Source organism: Trachymyrmex cornetzi, unplaced genomic scaffold, assembly GCF_001594075.2.
Source record: "Trachymyrmex cornetzi isolate Tcor2-1 unplaced genomic scaffold, Tcor1.1 scaffold97, whole genome shotgun sequence".
NCBI lineage: Eukaryota > Metazoa > Arthropoda > Insecta > Hymenoptera > Formicidae > Trachymyrmex > Trachymyrmex cornetzi.
Genome location: NW_017300322.1, coordinates 528,093 through 549,408, shown reverse-complemented (window position 1 = coordinate 549,408; position 21,316 = coordinate 528,093). Strand labels below are relative to the sequence as shown.

General features: G+C 27.8%; 3 protein-coding genes across 3 annotated transcripts in view; all 3 read right to left on the bottom strand.

Annotated features, from left to right (window-relative positions):
• Window positions 1-7,948, bottom strand: part of LOC108769926 (transmembrane protease serine 9) — a 10,094-nt gene extending 2,146 nt beyond the window's left edge. Inside the window, exons 1-6 of the mRNA XM_018521148.1 lie at window positions 7,849-7,948; window positions 6,661-6,979; window positions 5,661-5,967; window positions 5,389-5,542; window positions 4,002-4,073; window positions 2,691-3,009 (exon numbers count right to left, since the gene is read on the bottom strand). Coding sequence (XP_018376650.1) covers window positions 2,691-3,009; window positions 4,002-4,073; window positions 5,389-5,542; window positions 5,661-5,967; window positions 6,661-6,979; window positions 7,849-7,948 — 1,271 coding nt within the window. The remainder of the gene's footprint in view (window positions 1-2,690; window positions 3,010-4,001; window positions 4,074-5,388; window positions 5,543-5,660; window positions 5,968-6,660; window positions 6,980-7,848) is intronic.
• Window positions 7,949-10,356: 2,408 nt separating this feature from the next.
• Window positions 10,357-14,009, bottom strand: LOC108769925 (trypsin-1). Its single transcript, XM_018521147.1, has 4 exons — window positions 13,967-14,009; window positions 13,115-13,409; window positions 11,468-11,771; window positions 10,357-10,530 (listed from the first exon to the last, which is right to left on the bottom strand). Exons 1-4 carry the CDS (start codon window positions 14,007-14,009, stop codon window positions 10,357-10,359), a joined length of 816 nt encoding a protein of 271 aa, XP_018376649.1.
• An 888-nt stretch (window positions 14,010-14,897) lies between these two features.
• On the bottom strand, window positions 14,898-21,094 carry LOC108769956 (carboxypeptidase B). The gene is made up of 9 exons (XM_018521205.1): window positions 20,882-21,094; window positions 19,440-19,770; window positions 19,269-19,368; window positions 18,491-18,596; window positions 17,645-17,806; window positions 17,123-17,336; window positions 15,706-15,936; window positions 15,405-15,589; window positions 14,898-15,227 (listed from the first exon to the last, which is right to left on the bottom strand). Exons 1-9 carry the CDS (start codon window positions 21,051-21,053, stop codon window positions 15,052-15,054), a joined length of 1,677 nt encoding a protein of 558 aa, XP_018376707.1. The 5' UTR covers window positions 21,054-21,094; the 3' UTR covers window positions 14,898-15,051.
• Window positions 21,095-21,316: the final 222 nt, after the last annotated feature.

Genomic DNA, 21,316 nt, shown 5'->3' with positions numbered 1-21,316 from the left:
AGCGGCCGCCATGGCTAGGAAAGCACAGAACACGATAGCTTTGGAATACATTTTGCTGTTTAATGACAATCCCATGAACAGACCGCATTTTATATTTGTTCCGCATCTGTACGCTGACAAGCCATTAATTTCTACGACAATTTATCATGATATTTTTACAATACGGAAAATTGTATTCCAGATGATACTTCTTTGTAATTAGAAGTATATTAATTGATGTAAATATTGAACTATACGGTATAACACAGATGATTTATATTTATATAAAACAATGCTATGGTCGTATATATTACATACCTCATTGACAATACTCCGCAGTATAGTTGCTTCTATCAAATTAAATATACTGCTATAAATGCGTAAGTGCATAAATTTACTGTTTTTATAAAGAATGTAAAATGTATTATTTATTTATATTTAACATTAAAAAATTAATTTATTCAGACATTTAATTTAATTAATTTTTGTAATAAAAATAGTGCCCATTAAAAAATAAGAATCAAGATATCCAAATAAAATGTATATTATAGAATGCGTATAAAAATTAATAAAAAGACATATAAGAGTCAAGCTAATTTTTAAATATTAAAATATATATATCTAACATAAATACAATGAAAATTTGCTCAAAGCTTTGAAAAGATAATACATTACATTACATTACATGTTTCAGCTTATTATTAAGCCATCTTCAGATGATACATAATTATTGTTCCGGAAGTTCTTAAATATTTACTAATTGGCATTTGTCCTTGGTAAATTTTGAATGTTCGGTACGTGTCCAGGCCAAAATTTCCTTCTCAACGATTAGCAGATCAAAAGCTTGAAATTTCTGTATATTATATATGATGCAAGTCAATTATTGATCCATATATATTTTTGTCATGTTGCTTATTTTTTATTTATTTTTTCTGACTAATTTTGACTAATATTCGATTATCACAATGAGATGTTCGAGTGTACGGTGAGTGTTCATAACAAGATTTATATAACTTGGTTTTTTTTCTTCTTTTTTTCCTTTTTTTTCTCACATATATATGATATCGTACTGACTCGTACAACAGATAAAAATGTATTACAAATACATGATATTAATGAATCACTCGTTTCATCCTAAAAGTGTATTAAACACTCGACACATCAAATTTCTATATTAATAAAGGATAACAAAGCTACTATCTTTTACTGAATTTACTGAACATCTAACACTTATTATAGTCATTTAAATCGAGTAACACAAAAACATTTAATTTTCAACGTTTGTATCGATAGGAATTTTAAATGTGGAGATTTGATGTCTCTTTAACTAATTATTTCTTATTAGGCATTGAAACTGATGTGTATACTTCAGAAAATAAAATTTGTTATTATTATCATTTGTTAAATAAAATAAATAAAATTTACAATGTCTTTTACCATGAGATCTAATAAAATTTCTGTTTAATTTTTATGTTATGTAGGATAGGAATAAAAAAACATTACTTTTAATTTTTGCCGGATATTTATTTTATATTAAATAATATATAACAATTCCTCATTCAGTATTATACATTCATATATTGTCAATATTGCCGTCAAACATAACTGGAATTTGAATTAATTTTCTGTGCAATCCAGTCATTGAATTTAGATACCCTTGTGTATACAGAAGGTGCGCCTAAAGTACCACATGGAATAATACCCCAAGATACAATTCCAGTAAGCACCGATTTTTTTCCGTTATACGAAATTAATGGACCACCGGAGTCACCCTAAAAGTATATTAAAAACAACGATACATTAAATTGTTGCATTAAAAAACGATGACAAAGTTATTATTATTCACTGAATTTACTAAATGTCTGGAACTTACACTGCATGCTGAGATTTTATTGTACAGTGGCCCAGTGCAGACATTAGTTTCATGAACAGGAGAAGATCTCGCGAAACGTTTGACGGATTCGTAGCAAGTAGCGCGATTAATGTACTCCATCTTAACATGATGAAGTTTATCTGGCATTATTGGATAACGGCTAGTCGAAGTGGAACCCCATCCACAAAGCCATGCCTCTCCAGTTGGTTCACTTTCTGGTGGTGGTAATTCGATGGCTTGTACGTTATTGTTCAACTTCAACGGAGATGCAAGCTTAAGTAAACTAATGTCATATGGACCTACAGAACTAAAAATTAGAATATACATTGCAATACATATATATATATATATATATATATATAATTATATACTAATTAATTACACATTTTTTGTAGAAACATATGTTTTAAATTAATGTATTAATACAAAAAAAAATTGTAGTATTAGTGGAAGAATAATAATGATCTGCAAAGTTATATAATAGAAATTCTATGTATATAACGCAACAAATCTCGAAAAATAATATGTATATCATTACTTATTTAAAATATAATTTTCTAATTCCAAGTATCAAATGCTAATCGCGATATTTAATATCAATGCTGCGGCTACCACTAATTGTTATTTCGATTATTGCACTCATTCTATAAAAAGAACTGTTGTGATTACTAACACAAAATTATGTTTTAGGTTACTAATACAAAATTATATTTTAGATTACCTTTATATACAATTAGAAATCAATTATAAATAGAACATTGATTCTGTACTAAACAGAAATCATTCATGTAAGAATTAATTGAATTGTTCGTACTTACTACTTTCAATTTCTGCTTACCCTTTATAATTTTCATGTACGTAAGCTTGCACCACTTTGACTGTCTGTTCGGTGTTCTCTATAAGTTGAAGATTATACTTTCCAGCCTTGACGCGAAGAATGCTTACAGTAGGAACGGCTTTAATACAATGCCCTGCTGTTATAACCCATTTTTCGTTCAAGATGGATCCGGCGCAAAAGTGTTGGGAGAGTATTTGGAGGGAAACTATGAACGGATAACTTCCTACTCCTGCTTCTTCACCTCCAACCACTTGTGATGAGATCAAGCGAGTAAAAGGTGGAAAAATAGGCGGCATCCGGAGACCAATTTTAGGTCTCTCTATAATTTAAATTAATGTTTAAGAAAACATTTGCTAAGGGGAAGAAGTTAATGGTAGCACATCAAAGCTATCTTTATGAAATTAGAAGAATTTTTAATAACATAATTAGAAATTTTGTTATTTGCTTTGCAATACGTGTAACAATACAATAATTTAGTTATAATACTTTTTAATAAAAATTTTTTATATAATTTTCTAGTAACCATTTTGTAAGCTTACCTAAATACAAATTATACACTCAAAGTGTTTCAGATCTAACGCACCACTTGCTAATGATAGATTCTTGAAGTCATTTTGAAACGAAAATTTAATACCATAATGTCCAAGCTAAATATTTTTTTAATATAATAAATATCCAGGATTAGAAATACCAGTAATTTTATTTTCGCATACGTTATATTTATATCGATATTAACAAAAGGTAACTATTAGCTTTTATATTTAACACTTTACGTTGTACTATACTTAAATGCGCAAATTTTAGACGGTACACTAAAAAAAAAGATTCGTTGCTGCAATAATTCAGATAGTAAAATATGGCACAGTATTTTTATATGGCTGCAACAATCAATTTTTGGTTGTAGCAGCAAATTTTTATAGTTGCCTATCGAAATCATACTGACATTGCGGATAGGCTAACACAACTATAAAAATTTGCTGCTACAATAAAAAATTGATTGCTGTAGCCATATAAAAATGTTGTGTCATATTTTACTATAATTATTGCAGCAATTTATCTAAATTATTGCAGCAACCAATCTTTTCTTTCAGTGTATAATTTTCTAGTTTTAAATAATTATAATTCAAAAACTATTACAGCCTCGATATTTTGGTATTAGAATTTTAGTCTCAAAATAACTTGAGAAATCTGCCATTAGCAGGTGAGTTAGATCTGAAACATCTTCTATATATATATATATATATATATATGTATATATGTATATATATGTATATATGTATATATATGTATATATCGAGAAAATTAACTTACCAGCGATCGCCATAGCAAGAAAAACAAAGGACACGATAGCTTTCGAATACATCTTGCTGTTTGATGACAATCCTATGAATAGATCGCATTTTATACCCGTTTCGTCGAGTACATTCATACGATATCAGTGATGATATGCTGATAAGCCATTATTATCTATGAGAATTGATCACATACTTTTACGATTAAAAAATTTTATTCCACATGATACTTCTTCGTATTTTTATGTGTATTAATTGTTATAAATATTAAATCGTAAGGTACAACATTAATGATTTATATGAATAATTTATACAATGCTGTTAAGTCCTACATGTTATATACTTCAATGACAATAATCTGCATCATACAATGGCTGTTATAAAAAATTAGGTATACTAAAAATGCATAAATGCATAAATTTACAGTTTTTCTAAAGAATGTATATGTATTTATCCACATCTAATACTTAATGTTTAATTTATTTAGGCATTGAACTTAATTAATTTTTTCACAAAAGTAGCATTTATCGAAAATAACAAAGATATCCAAACAAAACACAAATAATATTAAGAAATTAATAAAAACTGATAAAGCATAATTTAATTATTCTAATAATAATTATAAGCTTAAAATAAATTAAATATAACAAATAAGAACAAAATTATGCTAAATAAAAAGCGGTAATATAACGGTAATAAACAATATTATTAAACATTTAATTAATTTTTTTATTTATTATTTGTTTTCATATTATTTAATTAAATTCTAAATGAACTGATGTATCATTAAAAACTAATTAATAATTGAATATAAATAATAAATCATGAAACATTCTTCTAGTTGTAATTGGTTAAACTGTAAATCCTATTATGATAGGATCATATATTAATAAATAAAGATGTATTGTTACCTAAAATCGATTTTACCATTATTTATTCTCTTTTACACCATGCAATTGTTGTTTGTCTGAAACTTTTTCTCGAAAATTCCTTTCTTTTAACATATATATTCTACTGTACTTAAAATAAAACACCTTGTATATGTTAACTTTTAATTATATGATTTGTTAAATTAAAATATGTATTGTAGATGAACAAATTAGTGTTATCAAAATATTATAGATATACGTATATGTATATTTAAGATAATAACGTGATTATGTTAAATAATATAAATAAAAACATACATAAGCGTTTTGTTCAGTCAATCAAGTTACTATTAATTAATTTTGACTTTTTAAATAGGAAAGGAATATAAAATGTTATTGTTATATATGTATGCTGCATATTTATTGTATTTTACGTTAAATAATACATAATATATAATAATTAATAATATATAATGTGTCATTCAGTATACATTGATACGTCGTCAATATCGTCGTCATTAATACATTAATAATTACTAATTTTCTGCTTAATCCAATCAATGAAACTGGATACTTTAGTGTATACGGATGGTGCTCCTTCACTACCGCATGGAATAATACCCCAAGATACAATTCCAATAAGAACCGGTTTTTGTCCATTACGTGAAATTAGTGGGCCACCGGAGTCTCCCTAAAAGTGTATTAAAAACTCAATATATATGTATATTAAATTGTTACATTAATAAACAATGACGAAACTACTGTGAAGCTCATATACGAAATTTATTGAACATCTGTATATCACTTACACTGCATGCCGAGATTTGATCGTACAGTGGCCCAGTGCAGACATTGGTTTCATGAACGGGAGAAGATCCTATCAAACGTTCGACGGCTTCATGGCAAGCAATGCGATCGAGGTACTCCATCTTAACATGATGAAGTTTATCTGGCATTATTGGATAACGGCTAGTCGAAGTGGAACCCCATCCACAAAGCCATGCCTCTCCAGTTGGTTCACTTTCTGGTGGTGGTAATTCGATGGCTTGTATTTCTTTCGTTAACTTTAATGGAGACGCAAGCTTAAGTAGAGCAATGTCATATGGACCAACACCACTGAAAATTAGAAAATATGTGTTACAGTATATATACATATATAATGCAATATATATATGTGTATTTACATTTATTAATTACAAATTTTTTAAATGCATTTCTTTTAAACTAATAATGAAAAATTACAGTATTAGCGGAGGAATGATAATAATAATCTATAGTCAATAGAAATATTATAACGTAAAAGATTTTAACGATGCATTGTATTGAATTAATAGGTCATCGTTTATCTGAAATATAGCGTTCTAATCGTAAATATCAAGTGCTAATCATGATACTAATATCAATACGTCATTGCTAGTTGTTTTAATTGTTGCATTTATTCTACAAATAAAATTCCTGAATATAATAATTTATAAGTTATTTTGATCTAAATTATCTCTCTATACAAAAAAGGTTACAAATGAAATTTAGGATTAATGAATTTAGGAAAAAATTTGGTACCAATGTTACAAACGTCATGAAAATCTTCAAAATAATTGTTGTAATGTTTTGCCTTTTTGATGGCTCGGAATATTTGTGATGTGTTAACCAAATTTTGTCAACGGATTCGTATTCACAGCAGGTAAAAATATATCGAAAATAATTACTCAAACACATTCGTGTTGCAAAGGAACTCAAATTTTGTCGAAGATGGAGTTAATTAAATTATTCATACTTTTTTTTAATTTTGCTTTTTAACGTTTTACTTACCCTTCATAGTTTTCATGTATGTAAGCTTGCGCCACTTGAACTATCTGTTCGGTGCTTTCGTTTTCTTGAATATTGTGCTTACCGGCCACAACGCGAAGAAAATTTAAAGAAGAAACTGCATCAGCACAGTGTGCTGCTGTTACAACCCATTTTTCGTTTATGATGGATCCAGCGCAGAAATGAGAGCCAAACATTTGAAGGGAAACTATGAACGGGTAATATCCTGCTGGCGCTTCTTCACCTCCAACCACTTGTGGCGAGATCGGGCCAGTAAAACGTGGCAAAATCGGTGGCATCTGGAGACCAACTCGGGGCCTCTCTTAAATTTGAATTAATAATATTTAAGGAAATACATTTGCGATAAAAGTTGATCATAAAACATAGGGCTAAAAATAGTTCTCAATGGAATAAGTTAGAAGTTGTAATGATATAATAAAGACTGAATTTTGCTGTTTGCTTTATAATCTGTGGAACAATACAGTAATTCAATTATTATTTATTTAATTAGTTTGAGAATATTAATAAGACAAATTTTTTATATATTGTTTTTGTACTTATTTCTTAAATAACAATATATAAATTTTATATACACATACAAAATGTTTTGTATCATGTAGGCATGACTTCAAATGTAAATTTGGGTCATAAAAATTATCTTAAAAAATTTATAAACATTAGTTTTATCGGATTTTTTTAAGTTATATATATATACTTTTTCGTGTTTTGTTAATTGAAGAACTTGCTGCCACAATGAGCTAGCACGCATTTTGTAAATGCAGCGTAAATGAACTCTAACGTTAAAGTGATATTGATATTTTTCCCATTCCTTCAATTTTAAAGTTCATATACTCCGTTTTTATAAAATATGAAATAGCTCTTCAACAATTTAGCAAGCTCTTCTATTCTCATAATCACAAACTAACCTAGCATTTTCGCATCTCATTCTTGATGCATCTTTGCATCTTATTGATTATATTAGTAAGGCAAAAATGTGAAAATGCTATACTAGCTCAATTTTTATAACGAGAGTTAATAAAATATGAAAATGTCTGTAACTTAGAAATGAGATCAGATAGATAAATAAACTTTTTGTATTATTTCTATATTCTGAATTTATTCCTGGAGTTATGCCCATATATTATAAAACGTCCTATGAATGTGTCAAATAAATCTAGAAAATTGACTCACCAGCGACCGCCACTGTTAGGAGAGCAAAGAACACGATTGCTTTGGGAAACATTTCTCTGTATGATGTTAATTCACAAAATTGACTGCATTTTATACTCATTTCGTTGAGTTTAACAGCATGTTATCAATAAAGATGAGATGATAATTTATTATAATCTACAGAAAATTACAATGCATTTACGATAAGAAGGATTTGATTGCTTTCGTGATCTTCTTTGTGTATACGATTGATATAAATATTGAATTGAATAGCACGATTAACGCAACTAATTTATACAAACAAAACTACTAATCTTATATATTACGTATCTTATATATTATTTAATTACACTTTATATTTAAGATTTGATTTATTTATTTACTTAACTTAAGCAGATTTTATCAGAAAAAAGCGCCCATTAGTTAATCAAACAAAGATAGCTATATAAATAAAATAACAAAATTAAGGCATGCATGTAGAAAAATCAATTAATAAAACATATTTTTATTATTTTGGTTATGACATAAAAATAAATTAAATTTAACAAGACAACAAATGTAACAATAATGAAAAATATTAACACAACTAATCTTTCTTCTATTTTATTATTTGTCTCGTTATTGTTTAAGTCGCGATCTTAATATGCTAATTAAGCATAACATTTATTTAAGTAGTAACAATAAAACATTCTTCAATTAATTAAGCTGCAAATCCAATTATGATAAATTATTCAGTAGATAAACTTTTATTACTGCTATCTGATTACGATTAATCATTAAATGTACAAAAAGAATGCGGAAAATCAATAATTTAGTGTATGATATATCGAATGGATTTATTTATTTACTTATTTATCTGTCGAGATTATCTGTTTTATATTCTAACGTAATCCAAATTAACAGTTTAGATAAAGAATAAAAACATTGTAATTATGGAGGGGATATGTACATAAAAGACTAAAATACCTTTGTGCAAAATATTTGTTTATTTTTTTCTTTTGTTCGTTTTCAATGAACCACTCCGTGCTGTGAGTAGAACTACTAAATCGTACATTACAAATAATACAAATAATTTTATTTAACTCAAATATTAACTAAATTAATTAATACGAAAAAAAGTATATCTAAGTTAACATCTCATATTAATATTTAAATGAAACGACGTAAAGGTTCTTTGGAAAAAATTAATATTATGATAGTAAAAAGCTTTATGATAGATGATTAATAATGAAAGAATAAGAAGATAAAGAGCAATAAAAGTATTAAATTAAGAAAGTTATTATCCGATATCAAATTATTTCTTAATATCGAAGATAATATTCTCATTGTTAACGCAGAAAAGACAGCGCATCTGATGAAATCAATACTATGAAATTATATGACAATACTCACGGTTAATCTCTTTTATTGTTAAGCATGGTATAGAATAAAAACTATCTACATTATATTTATTCCAACTCTCTTTTATAATTCTTTAGAATTTTGCAACACTGCATATATATTTTGCACTCTTTATCTTTTGCTTATTTTAGATTCTGTATAAATAGTATTTTACTATATGAATTTTTAATTAATATTAAAAATAATTATATTTGCTAGAGTTGATCAAATAATTTTAATCATGTCAGAAGTTTCTTATTGTTTTACGAGAATAAAAATTTTTTTGTCATGATTTATTTTACATTATTATCAATCTATATATAGATTGATAATAATTTAAAAATTATTATAATAATGAAAATTATGAAAATTATTATAATAATTTTCATGAACGTTATTTATTTATTTTATATCTTAGTGTCATTCCATTATTTGAAAGATTATTGAAATTTGATATTTTTGATAATTAATGTTATAGTATGATTATATTTATTAAAAGAGAAGATAAATAAAAATATCCATATTACAATTGTTTCCTTTCTCTAATATTAACTTTAGTAATATCTGATTTACGAATGTAATTAATCATTAAATTCACTGTACAATGTAATTTACAACATTAATAAAAATTTATTTTATTTTATCTATTCAAGAAACTTTGAATTAAAAACTAAAATTAATACTATAGAATTAAATTTTTTAAATTGTATTGTATACTTACATAAAATTATAGTATAGGCTAAAATAATAAAATAATGTCATAAGTTTTCTTCAGATAGGATTTATTGAAATTTTTAATGTATAATAATTATAGACAAAAAGCTAGACAGTTACTATTCGACTTTTTATTTCTTTTTTTTACATTATATATAGGATTAAATATCGGATCGGATGAAGAATTTATAAATTATAATTTATTTATTTATAACAATTTTTTAGCATTATAAAATGCAACATTATTGTCCTTAGTGTTTGGCTAATTTTATTTGTTAGAAAGCTTTCCTTTTTAATTTATAAATCAACACTCTTAATATTTTAATAAAATATAGAATTATGTCCGAATACAATATTGATAAGTATAGGTATATTAATTAGTAAAAAATGACGAAAGTTGATTAACGAGATTATGTATTAATAATATTTTAAATTTTAATTATTACTAACAATCCATATTATCGTTTTGATCCAAATAGTGTAAGAAGCTACGCGAGTGTAGACCGAAGGCATGTGACTGATACCGCACGGGTAGACTCCCCATGAAGTGATTCCAACTAAAGTGGGAACGTTGTTTTCAAACTGAACCAATGGGCCGCCAGAGTCACCCTACATGAAAAGTATTTAATTATTAAAGATATTGTACTAAAAGAATGTTTTGTATTTAATTATCTAATTCTCTTTATTGTAATACTAATAACAAATTTAGACATCTAATAGTAATAATTATATCTATATAATATGTGCATATTATATACACTATACATTAGGACATAATTTTACAATACTTTTAGACGGATTAAAATTAAAATCTAGTGCCGTTTTTAAATAGATTAACAAAATAACTGATTAACGGATAATACGATTAACATTAGATAATAATATTCTCTAAATTTCTTAAAGTAAAATCTCTTTTCGAAAAAGTTAAAATACTGCCACTATTGAAAAAAAATGAAAAATTTACACACTGAGAAAAAAATAGTTTAAATTTAAATAAATATTTATTTGAATACTGCCAACTATGTACCCAAATTTAAATAAATATTTATTTGAATACAGTCAAACATTTACTTACAACAAATAAATATTTACTAAATAAAAAGAAGTAATTGTTAAATCAAATTAATGTTTTTTATACCAAATAAATATATTTTTATATTTAATAAATATTTAGTTGGTACAGTTCACATAAATATTTATTGAAATTTAGGATTTTTTTTTCAGTGCACTCTTAAATAAGAGGGACAGATTTTCACTCTTTTTTTGGAGTGAGATTTCACACTTTTAGAATGAAATTCACTTAAAAAAAGAAATGAAATTTCTTTCCTTTCGAATGAATCTAATTCCAAAAAAGAAAAATAAAAATCAGCCTCTCTTATTCAAGACTAACCCTTTTGGAGTGAGACTTCACTCTAAGAAATTTAGAAAATATAAAATCGAGAATGAATATTCTTTTTGTAATCACACAATTATAATCGTAGTACTAAGTTTACGTAATTAATTACAAAAACAAGAAAAAAGTATAAAAAGTTTAAATTTTATTTACAGAACAAGTTGATATTTCATCAATAGCGGCAGTGCAGATTTGTGAATCGTAAAGTTGCGGTGCTTCAAGACTTTCCGAGAACTCATCTTGACAAGATTTACTGTTCAATAATGGAACAGTAACTTTTTGGAGAACGTTGGGAATCCTCTGTATCCATGTCTTAGAGACGGAGCCCCATCCAGACAGTACAGCATTTCCAACTTGTACCTCGTCTTGTTCAGGTAATTTGACAGCGGATACCCACTTGTTAAAAGTGAGAGGAGTTTTAAGTTTCAGAAGAGCGATGTCGTATGGTGCAACACCTCTGTAAAAAGTAATACAATAAAATTTAAAATATCGTAATCAGACTCATTATCAGTTGAAAAATACGGATACCAAAGAATTTATCAAAAGGATAGTGATAATTTGAACCATGACATACATTGCGAATTGTGAAATGATTGCGTATGATATCTAAGTACATAAATACTTTTATAAATTCTCTTGGAAACAATTAAATATATATTTATCTACCACATTTTAAAACTGTTTTAGTATTTTAGATATAATCTACATTCGTAATCCCAATATTTTAGAATATTTTAGATGAAATCTACATTTGTAATTTTACAATATTGATTAATTATTAACATTTTAATTTACACACATATATATAAATTCATTAATTACATTTTAAATAATATATATAAGGAATTCTTTTCAATATGATATTTTTATAATTAAGCTTTAATTATATTAGATGATGTTATAACAAACGGTTACAAATTATTAGTATCGTTTAGTTAAAAAACTTAAAAATAATATATCTCAGAAATCAAAAGAGTCTGCAATGTAATTCAAAGTGTGCGCGTTATTCAAGACTGTGAACTATAATTACAAGTAAAATTAAAGTAATCAATAAGGTGTAATATTTTCTAGTTTTACGAAATTCTTGCTGCATTAATTGGAATTCCGGTAAATTCAACCAGAAAGGTATCAGATATTTATATAAAATAAGTCGGTTAAAGCGTTACAAGTTTATATTTCGGAAAGCATTTTAGAGACCTTTATGTGATCTTCATACGATTATCCACGGTTAAACCAATGACACCATCTTATGTTCTCTCTTCTCGAAGTCACAAATATTTTTGTATCTAAATTATTTCTCTCTAAAATGCTTTATTTCCGAGATATAAATTTGTAACACTTTAACTGATTTACTCTATATATTTAAATTTGTCAAGCATTCTAATCAGGATAACTAAAAATTCAATTATTTAACTAGAATTCCGATTCATATGATCAGAATTTGTTTTATTCGTACTCCTTGTTGATACAACCAGAATTTTTTCCAATGTAGAGTTTCACAGTTTCTGAAATATTTATTTTTATCTACAAATAAAAATAATAGACATAACGTGTTTTAAATTCAAAATTGTTTGTCGAATATACGCACATGCGTAAGAAAATTATGTTAATACTGAAGATGGTCTAATGGAAGACCGAAACGTTTATTCAAGTAAAATCAATTGAAAGATTATTGTAATTCGATTGAAATATAAAATAATAGCGTCTAACATCTTGCGTTGTGGTTTTATGCCTTTCAAATAATTCTCTGTTTTTAATTTTAACCACGTATTGACTCTTGTTTAAAAATAATAGACATACCCTGGATAATTTTCGTGCACATAAATCTTAGCAACCTCAACTTCTTGCTGAGCTTCCTCATCTTCAAAAAGATGATACTTGCCAACGATGACCTTAAGTTCGCCTTGTGTCATAATGCAATGTCCCGCAGTTAAAACAAAACTCTCGTGTACAATCGAACCACCACAAATGTGGTTAAAACGGATTAAGGGTGGCAAACCCCATTGAAGAGAGACCTGATAAGAGAATTCTCCTGGTATGGCATTCTCACCATCTGTGATCCTGGATTTCAGGCCGAAAGAGACGGCCAGACATGCTATAAAAATAATATTCTTGAGGCTTCCACGGGTGCTTTTTATATAAAGGTTATGCGTTTCACAGGTTTCCTCTGTGTCCAGATCCATTCTTGAAATGTCAATGTTTCGTGAACTACGCATAACCTTTATATGCTATAAAAATATTTAAAAAAATTTTAAACACATAATTCTTCTAGAAATATAATTATATTTTTGCAAAGTTTGAACGTTTCATTTTAGTGTTTATAATATATTTAGTGTTGTTCTTATTGCTTAGATAAAACTGTTTCATAAATAAATCTTTCGTTTAAAAGCACATAATATTCTAGATATTTACTTAATTTTTTATATAATTAATAAGGGAAACCTTTTATCGAGTGTTTTATTTATTAGATCAGTAATTCTCAGACACAGTGTATTTATATTTAGATATATATTTTAGAAAAAAAATTTCTGCTACCTGCATATTAATTGTTATTCTATTAAAAAATTTAAAACATACAAACTTTATTTTTATAAAAGATAATATTATATATACATATAACAATAAGGATGTGCAAAAAATGAATATTCTTACCATGGAATGCCAGAACAATAGCTAAAAGACACTGAATCAACATTGCCAGTATGTTAATTCAACAGAAGCACTGAATAAGACCTTACGGTTTATATACTACGAAATAACCGAAAATATCTCGTGATAAGGTATGCGTGTATTTTGGATTAATCTTGATAACGCAACTTCTTCTCGAACGTATAGATAAGCAAGCATTGACTGTTTTTTAATCATTGATTTGTCTCTTAAAAAAGACTTCTTCTTAATCATTAATCTTCAAGTATATTAACACTAGTCGATTTTATCATGTAATTATTTTATGCTAGAAATTCATCTCCATCTTTATATAATAGTATAAAAACACTTTTATTTATTGCATCGCATGTTTTATAATACATTTAAATTATAATTAAAAATCAAACTAATAACCTGATAGTTTTAATAAATAAAGTAGGAGACAATTCTTAGTGAATTATTATTTGTACAAAAGTATTTGATACTAATATATAATAAAATAAATAATAGATACATTCATATTACATTATATACATTCTCTTCACTAAACTATAAATATAATTCTGTATACAAATATACTTCACATAATCTCTACAAACAGAAATGTACAAAAATAAACATATCTAAGGCAGTTACGAATTTTTACAATTTAATCAGAACATTTCTTAAAATATAATTTTTTCTTTAAATTAAACTATATAATTAAATTTTCTAAAAATCAATCCAGAAAGTAATTTGACTTGATTAGGAAACTCAAAATCTATTACAGCACTCCTGTAATTTTTGTAATTAAAAAATTGATGATATTTTAACGGATAACATATATCCTTTGAATTTTTAATTAAATGTAAGTTTAGCTTTCATTATCATCTCTTATAGTCCAATTAATTTATTTCAATAACAATACGAGTGTTAATTTCTCCATACAAATGCCGTATGTACCCTGTCCATTGATGTCAATTGTATAGAAATGAGAAATGAGTAAAAACTCAAATAACTTGTAATTTATAAAGGTTATTGATTCAGTTTCCATTATCTGGATTAAAAAGTGTACATTCGAACACGCATTAAAAGCGTAAAAAACATAGATTTTACGTGTTGCAGGTAACTAAACGAGCGATTGCACGGATTCCTGCCCAAATTTCGCGTGCAGTCGGAACTATTTGAGTAGCCGGTAACAGGAATCCATATGTTCCACGATCGCGTAATTCCACCGTGTATGCATACTTTATCGAGGCAACGCCTTTAGCCCAATCGTCAGACGCTCCTGCAAACAGAAAAGAAACTCATTCTCCGTGATGTGAAATATTACGAAATGTATACTATCATCTTATCTTGATATCTGATTTTCATAACAGCCGTTCATTAAACCAATATAACCTTTCGTATAAATCAATCTAAAGAGTACACTAAAATTAAAATAATAATATATTAAAGTATGTACCAGAAGTCAAATACATTAGTTCTGTTGCTGGTCCAAGTTGATAATTAGTACCATGAACTTTCGAAATAGCGTTAATTGCCTTTCTCGCTACGTTCATTAAATCGGAATAATCCGACGGTTTCGAACGCGTGTAACCCCATGGTACGAGCCACATTTGAGAATAAGAATGCAAAGTCAAGTACATTCTGAAAACGTAAATTTAGCATTTAGTATTATTATACAATTAAAATTTTTACATTGGAAATTTAAAATGTATTTGAATGGTAAATTTAAATTAATTAAATGTTGATTTGACAATTACCGAATATGTTGTTTGTTTGCCAAAATATAATCTGCCATAGCCTTCGTTTCAGGTTCGGAAAAGGCGAAAGGCCCGGAATATGTTTCGTGACAAGGATCTGAACTGGCACCTCCTTCTTTGTCTTCGCCCCAGTGGTATGCGAAATTTCGATTCGGATCGACTCCTTCGCATGTAGTCCAGAACCATCTAGTATAGTGCGTTACGAATTGTAATAAATTGGATGGTGTGTATCTAGAAAAGAAAATCACACACTATTTTTAGTTAAACACACGCGAAACTCTTAACCCTTACAGAGATTAGCAATCTAATCTCCTAAAAAGCAAGAAACACACACATTTTGAAATATTTTAGCAGCATCACAGCAATGTTATAACGTTGTAACGTTGATACAATGATACTGAAAGTGTTTTTTGCTTACTGAGTTAATACTGGCCAATTTATTACTAAAAGACAATAATTAATTACTTATTTAGAGCTAAAAGTACTAAACAACAGTGTTTTAATATTTGAAATAAGTAATTAATTATTGTCTTCTATTATTATCCAATATTATATTTATGTAAGAAAAATTACTTCGTTGCGTAATTGATTAGATATACATACGATACGACTATATAATAAACTTTATAAAACAATGTCTTCCAATCCAGACAACTTTGTTCTTATCTTAAAATCTAGAATCTCATTTTTCGGCACACACATACACACACACACACAAAATCTAATTTTCAATTTCTCTAAATATAATATATCGCTCTTGATATACATATAACACTATCCAACAATTTTTTTTTTGGCATGTGGACTATTATTTTTCAAAGATTTTTGGCCATTGAATTTGAATCCATGCTCAGAAAAATCACATCACATTTCCGAAAAAATTGAAATAATATAGGCAAGAAAATGATTTTAACCATATTTAGAGTAAAGACATTTTTTTTGGTCAATTTTATTTACACTGTCCTAAAATGCTATCTTTTACAATTGAAATAAGTTTTTTTGTTTCTGTACAATTTTTTATGATCGAGTTACGTAGATTTAAAGTTAAGCTGTCTCGCGTTGTCGCGCACTATGTGTTCATTTTTGACGCGAAACACACTACAGTGTCTCTTGATCATATATAACTAGCGTCATGTTTTGATTTGTGTTTTTTAGACTTGACTTGTTCCGAGGTTAACATGACAATTGCTAGAATCATTCAGCCACAATACGTGTTTTCAGAGTGTACCACGTGTAATTGATCTTTGTTACACTCCAAGTAAAAAAATATTTCAGAAATGATATTTCGCAAGTTAAAGACAAAATCAATGTCAGATAGTGTAATAAGATCAAGCAAATATTACTGACATTAATAAATTAATTAAGACTCTGCACACAATTGGGGTGCCGAAACGAATGTTTTTTTTTCTCTTCTCACCTACTATCGTTTTGACTTTCCACATGATTACTTCTGGTTTTCCGCCAAAAGCGATCGCTGACATGGCTATATTCATAACCATCGGGATTAACAACCGGCAGAATCATCCAATCCGAGTTATTCAACAATTTCGTGTAGCTCGAGTTCTTCTCTACCAACTGACTCAATATGTAGGTCGCTACTGCGCTACCGATCCATTCTCGTCCATGCATGCCTGCAACGACGATCACGATTTACCGAAAAGATAATCTAACGGGACGAGACATGTGCAAAACGTGGGAAGCATACGGGTTCGATGTCAGTAAAGAACGGTTGACAATAATTTTAATAGCCACAAGTTGTTTATAAAAAAAGTTTTTACAATGTTATTAAGAACAATAATCAAGAGGAAAGTGTTTAAAACTATTTTTATTACATTAATATATATAATTTATTATTTATTATTTATTCACAATTATCTTTTAGTTAATACTTTTTCTTATTTGTATTAAAGGAATGACTGTCTGTACAAAAGAAACTTACCGGCATCAATCCAAATAGCAGGTTTTCTTTCGCCTTCTTTGTTTAATCCAGTCGAAACCTTCGCCATCTTTATCGGTTGGCCCTCGTAACTATGTCCAATAGTTATTAATTCTACTATTGTGGGATATCTGAAGGCTAGATGTTCTAAATAGCGTAGGATATCTGTTAAAAAGAAAGCCAATTTATTATGTTATTTAATTAAATTCATTTATTTATTTATGTGTATACATATGTAAAATAGAAATTAATTAAGGTTCATCCGAAAAAATTATTTATGTACATCAAATTAAAATTAAAAGAATTTGTATTATAATATAATAGATACTAAATATTAAACTACATTTTAAATTAGTATTAAACACATAAATATATTAAAATTGCCTCGATGGTCTAATGGCTTAGGGCGCTCATACAAAATACAAGAGATCAGGGTTCAAATCCCGGCCGAGATAATAACTTTTCGCAATAAATTTATTAACAGTTTCAACATATTAACATCTTTATAATATGATGCTTGATGATAGCATTAAATTATTAAATTGCTTGTCAATTTAATTCGCGATTACTAGAGTAGTTTTTAATTGCGTTTATAGTCCGAAAAAACAATTGGGCGCGCAGTTTGAAATGACTACAATATGGTATATATGCAAGTACATATACAGTGTATATTAGTAATTCAAGATTGAATTATTTAAAGCAATAAAGATCTAGCTTCGACTGTAATAGGTATTTTTCTAGTATTGATTGTGTTTCTCACATATGCGGTCTAAAATAAAGATTCTTAATATTGTTTATACTAAAATAGTTTAGTACGACATATAAAAATATCTTACAACACGATTTTACCTCCATATCGATGATAACGTTTCCAAGTCATTGTGTGGCCTTGAGTGGTGACCAAGTCTTCACGTTGTTCTTTAGACATCTTCGGATTTTGATAAGAGATCGTCTTCTGTTAATTAAAGAAAGCGTATTTCCTTGATTTTTACTGGCTGTACTTAATTTAAACTTGCATTTTAATTATGTCTATTAATCATGTCTACAACCAGTAAGATTTCTCTTTTCTCATACACTGACCATCAGTCAACATTTAAATAACGATTAACACATGCAGTAACGAAAACCTTTGATCCAACATTTTAATATAACAGGTGATAATTTATTCGTTACTTTCATGTTGCTTTTTGTATTTGAGTGTAAGAAATCATTGAAAAGATCATAAGTAAAGCGTGTCAGCATTAGATATGGACATCAGCTATTATCGGAATTTTCTTCCAATTGCAAGTATTATATAAATAATGAGAGACCAATTTTGTACAAATTAGTAAAGTATAATTACGATGTCATTGAGTGTTTTCTACCATTAATAATATTGAAATTTTCTACCCAGGTGTCCTCGAACGTTTTGGCCAGACTTTGAGATTCTATAGAAAATTTAATTTTAAACAAAAAATTTTCTATAAATACATGGGCTTTTTATATAGAATTAAATTTCCTATAAAGTTTCAAAGTCTGGCCACAAAACATTTGGAAACACCTCGTATATGTATTTTTATGGACAAAAAGGTTAATTTATCATGTACTTTTATGTACTTTTTGCGCAAAAGTTCTGTATCATTTTTACCTGGATATCCGATATTAATACTTTAAAGTCAATTTTCTTATCCCTTAAATAATCCTTAACGTCATTGACAAGATCTGGTGCCACAATCATGTCGGAAGTTCTACAAAAGGAAGTATAGATATACAAATATGTTAAACAATTAATTATTATAATAAAAATGCAAACACGAACCTATTAGGATTTGGAAAGGACCAAAATTTAACATCTTCAGGCTCGGCGTCTCTTAAATCACGCAGATCTGAAGCTTGATTTTCCGTGTTAGGAAATGCCCTGATTAAATGATAATTTTTATAATTTATTCTTCTGGTACCTGACCGTGAATCCTTTTTCTCGGTACCAACAATACTGCTCACGACTGTGCTAAGTCCGCTTGCTACGACGGACAGCATGGATTCAACGAGGCCATATAGAGAAAAACCTCTGTAATCATCATCGTCCCAGGAAAACTCTTTGGGTGTGTTCTGAAGATGATTATTATTTGCTTCAGCAAATAAGAGTTTTTCTTTTTCTCGGTCTTTGGAATTCAAACACGGATGCATTTTTTTATTGTTACGGACATCCTGCAAACTATATGTCGATTATTATTTGCATTTTTCATATCGTAAAATAATTTTTAACTTTTCTTTATATTAAATTTAACCTTTCTTTATATTAATTATATTAAAATTTAGCGACTTTTCTCTTTATTGGGTTACAGAGAATATACATAATATCTTTGTAAATTAAAGTTTAAATTTTTATAATTTAAAAAAATTTTTATAACAATAAAGAAATAATTATTTTGCTTATTATAAATTCCATTATAAGTTTCAAATTTTACAAGAATATTCTGATATGAGGATTTACGAAAATGTCTATCAGTTACGTCTTGACGTTTGTATCACGTGTTTTTGAAATGCTAAGAATACCCTTCTTATGTTCGCGTAAAACTCATTGATTAATGTATTTTCTCCATTAACTACTTCAGCAAAACAATGTAACATTCTTTCGTAATTAATGTACTCTTATATATAATCTACTTTCTCTTAGAAAAACTCTCTTAGAAAAAAAAAACTAGAACGGTTAACATACATATAGCGAATGGAAAGGCGCATCTTAATTAAAATGATTGAACGTTACTTAGCAAAAGTAATATGTAAAAATTACTGAATGGAAGTTGTAATTGAATTAAATGTGACAAATGATGACAGCAATTACACTTTCTTATATAAGAACTAAATTTTAATTTGTTATATTTTTTTGCAGAATGGAACATTAATATAAACATTAATATAAACTTAAATTCTCTTCTTCTTTTTCTTTCTTTAAATAATTTAAGCGTGTCAAAGAAAAATAGATACAGAGAGAGAGAAAAAAAAGAAAGAGAAGAACTTATGAAAAAATTTTAATATTTATACATTACATTTATCTCTGAAAGATATATTAAAAAACACATCACTTTGAAATGACATATATATATATATATTAGTACCAGTAATCCCTAACTAGAAACAAAATCTTATTAATCTTTGAAGATCGTTATATTACGATAAGACATTAAAAGATAAATCAATTCACATATTCATTAAACTGTCCAACAAGCTTCTAATTATCCATCAACGACACCAACCCACTTTCTTCATCCAGTATTTTTTCCTTTTTGAATATCCTTTGCTCTAAGTGATCATATTGCGGATGTTTCACCGTGTAATTACCACGATATGGAATACTGTTTGCCGGATGCGGCATGAGAATCCCCGAAACTCCGAGGATCACGCACAAGATCGACTCGACGCCGGCACTCATAGCGTGCTTTGATCGCGCCAAGGATGCTCGATCGTCTCGAAGGTTCCTTGTTAACTGGCAAAGCAAACTCGCAGCCGGAACCAGTCGCTGGTTCATACGGCCACGTGAAATACGACGGTTTCACTGTTCTGCCTTACGGGCTTGGATTACGGGATTTCATTTCTACGCTAGATGACGTTCATTCTTCAGTAATGCAGCGGATCAGAGGCTTCGGGGTTAATAGATGGGATATTTGAAACGTTAAAGGTCAAATACATTTATCG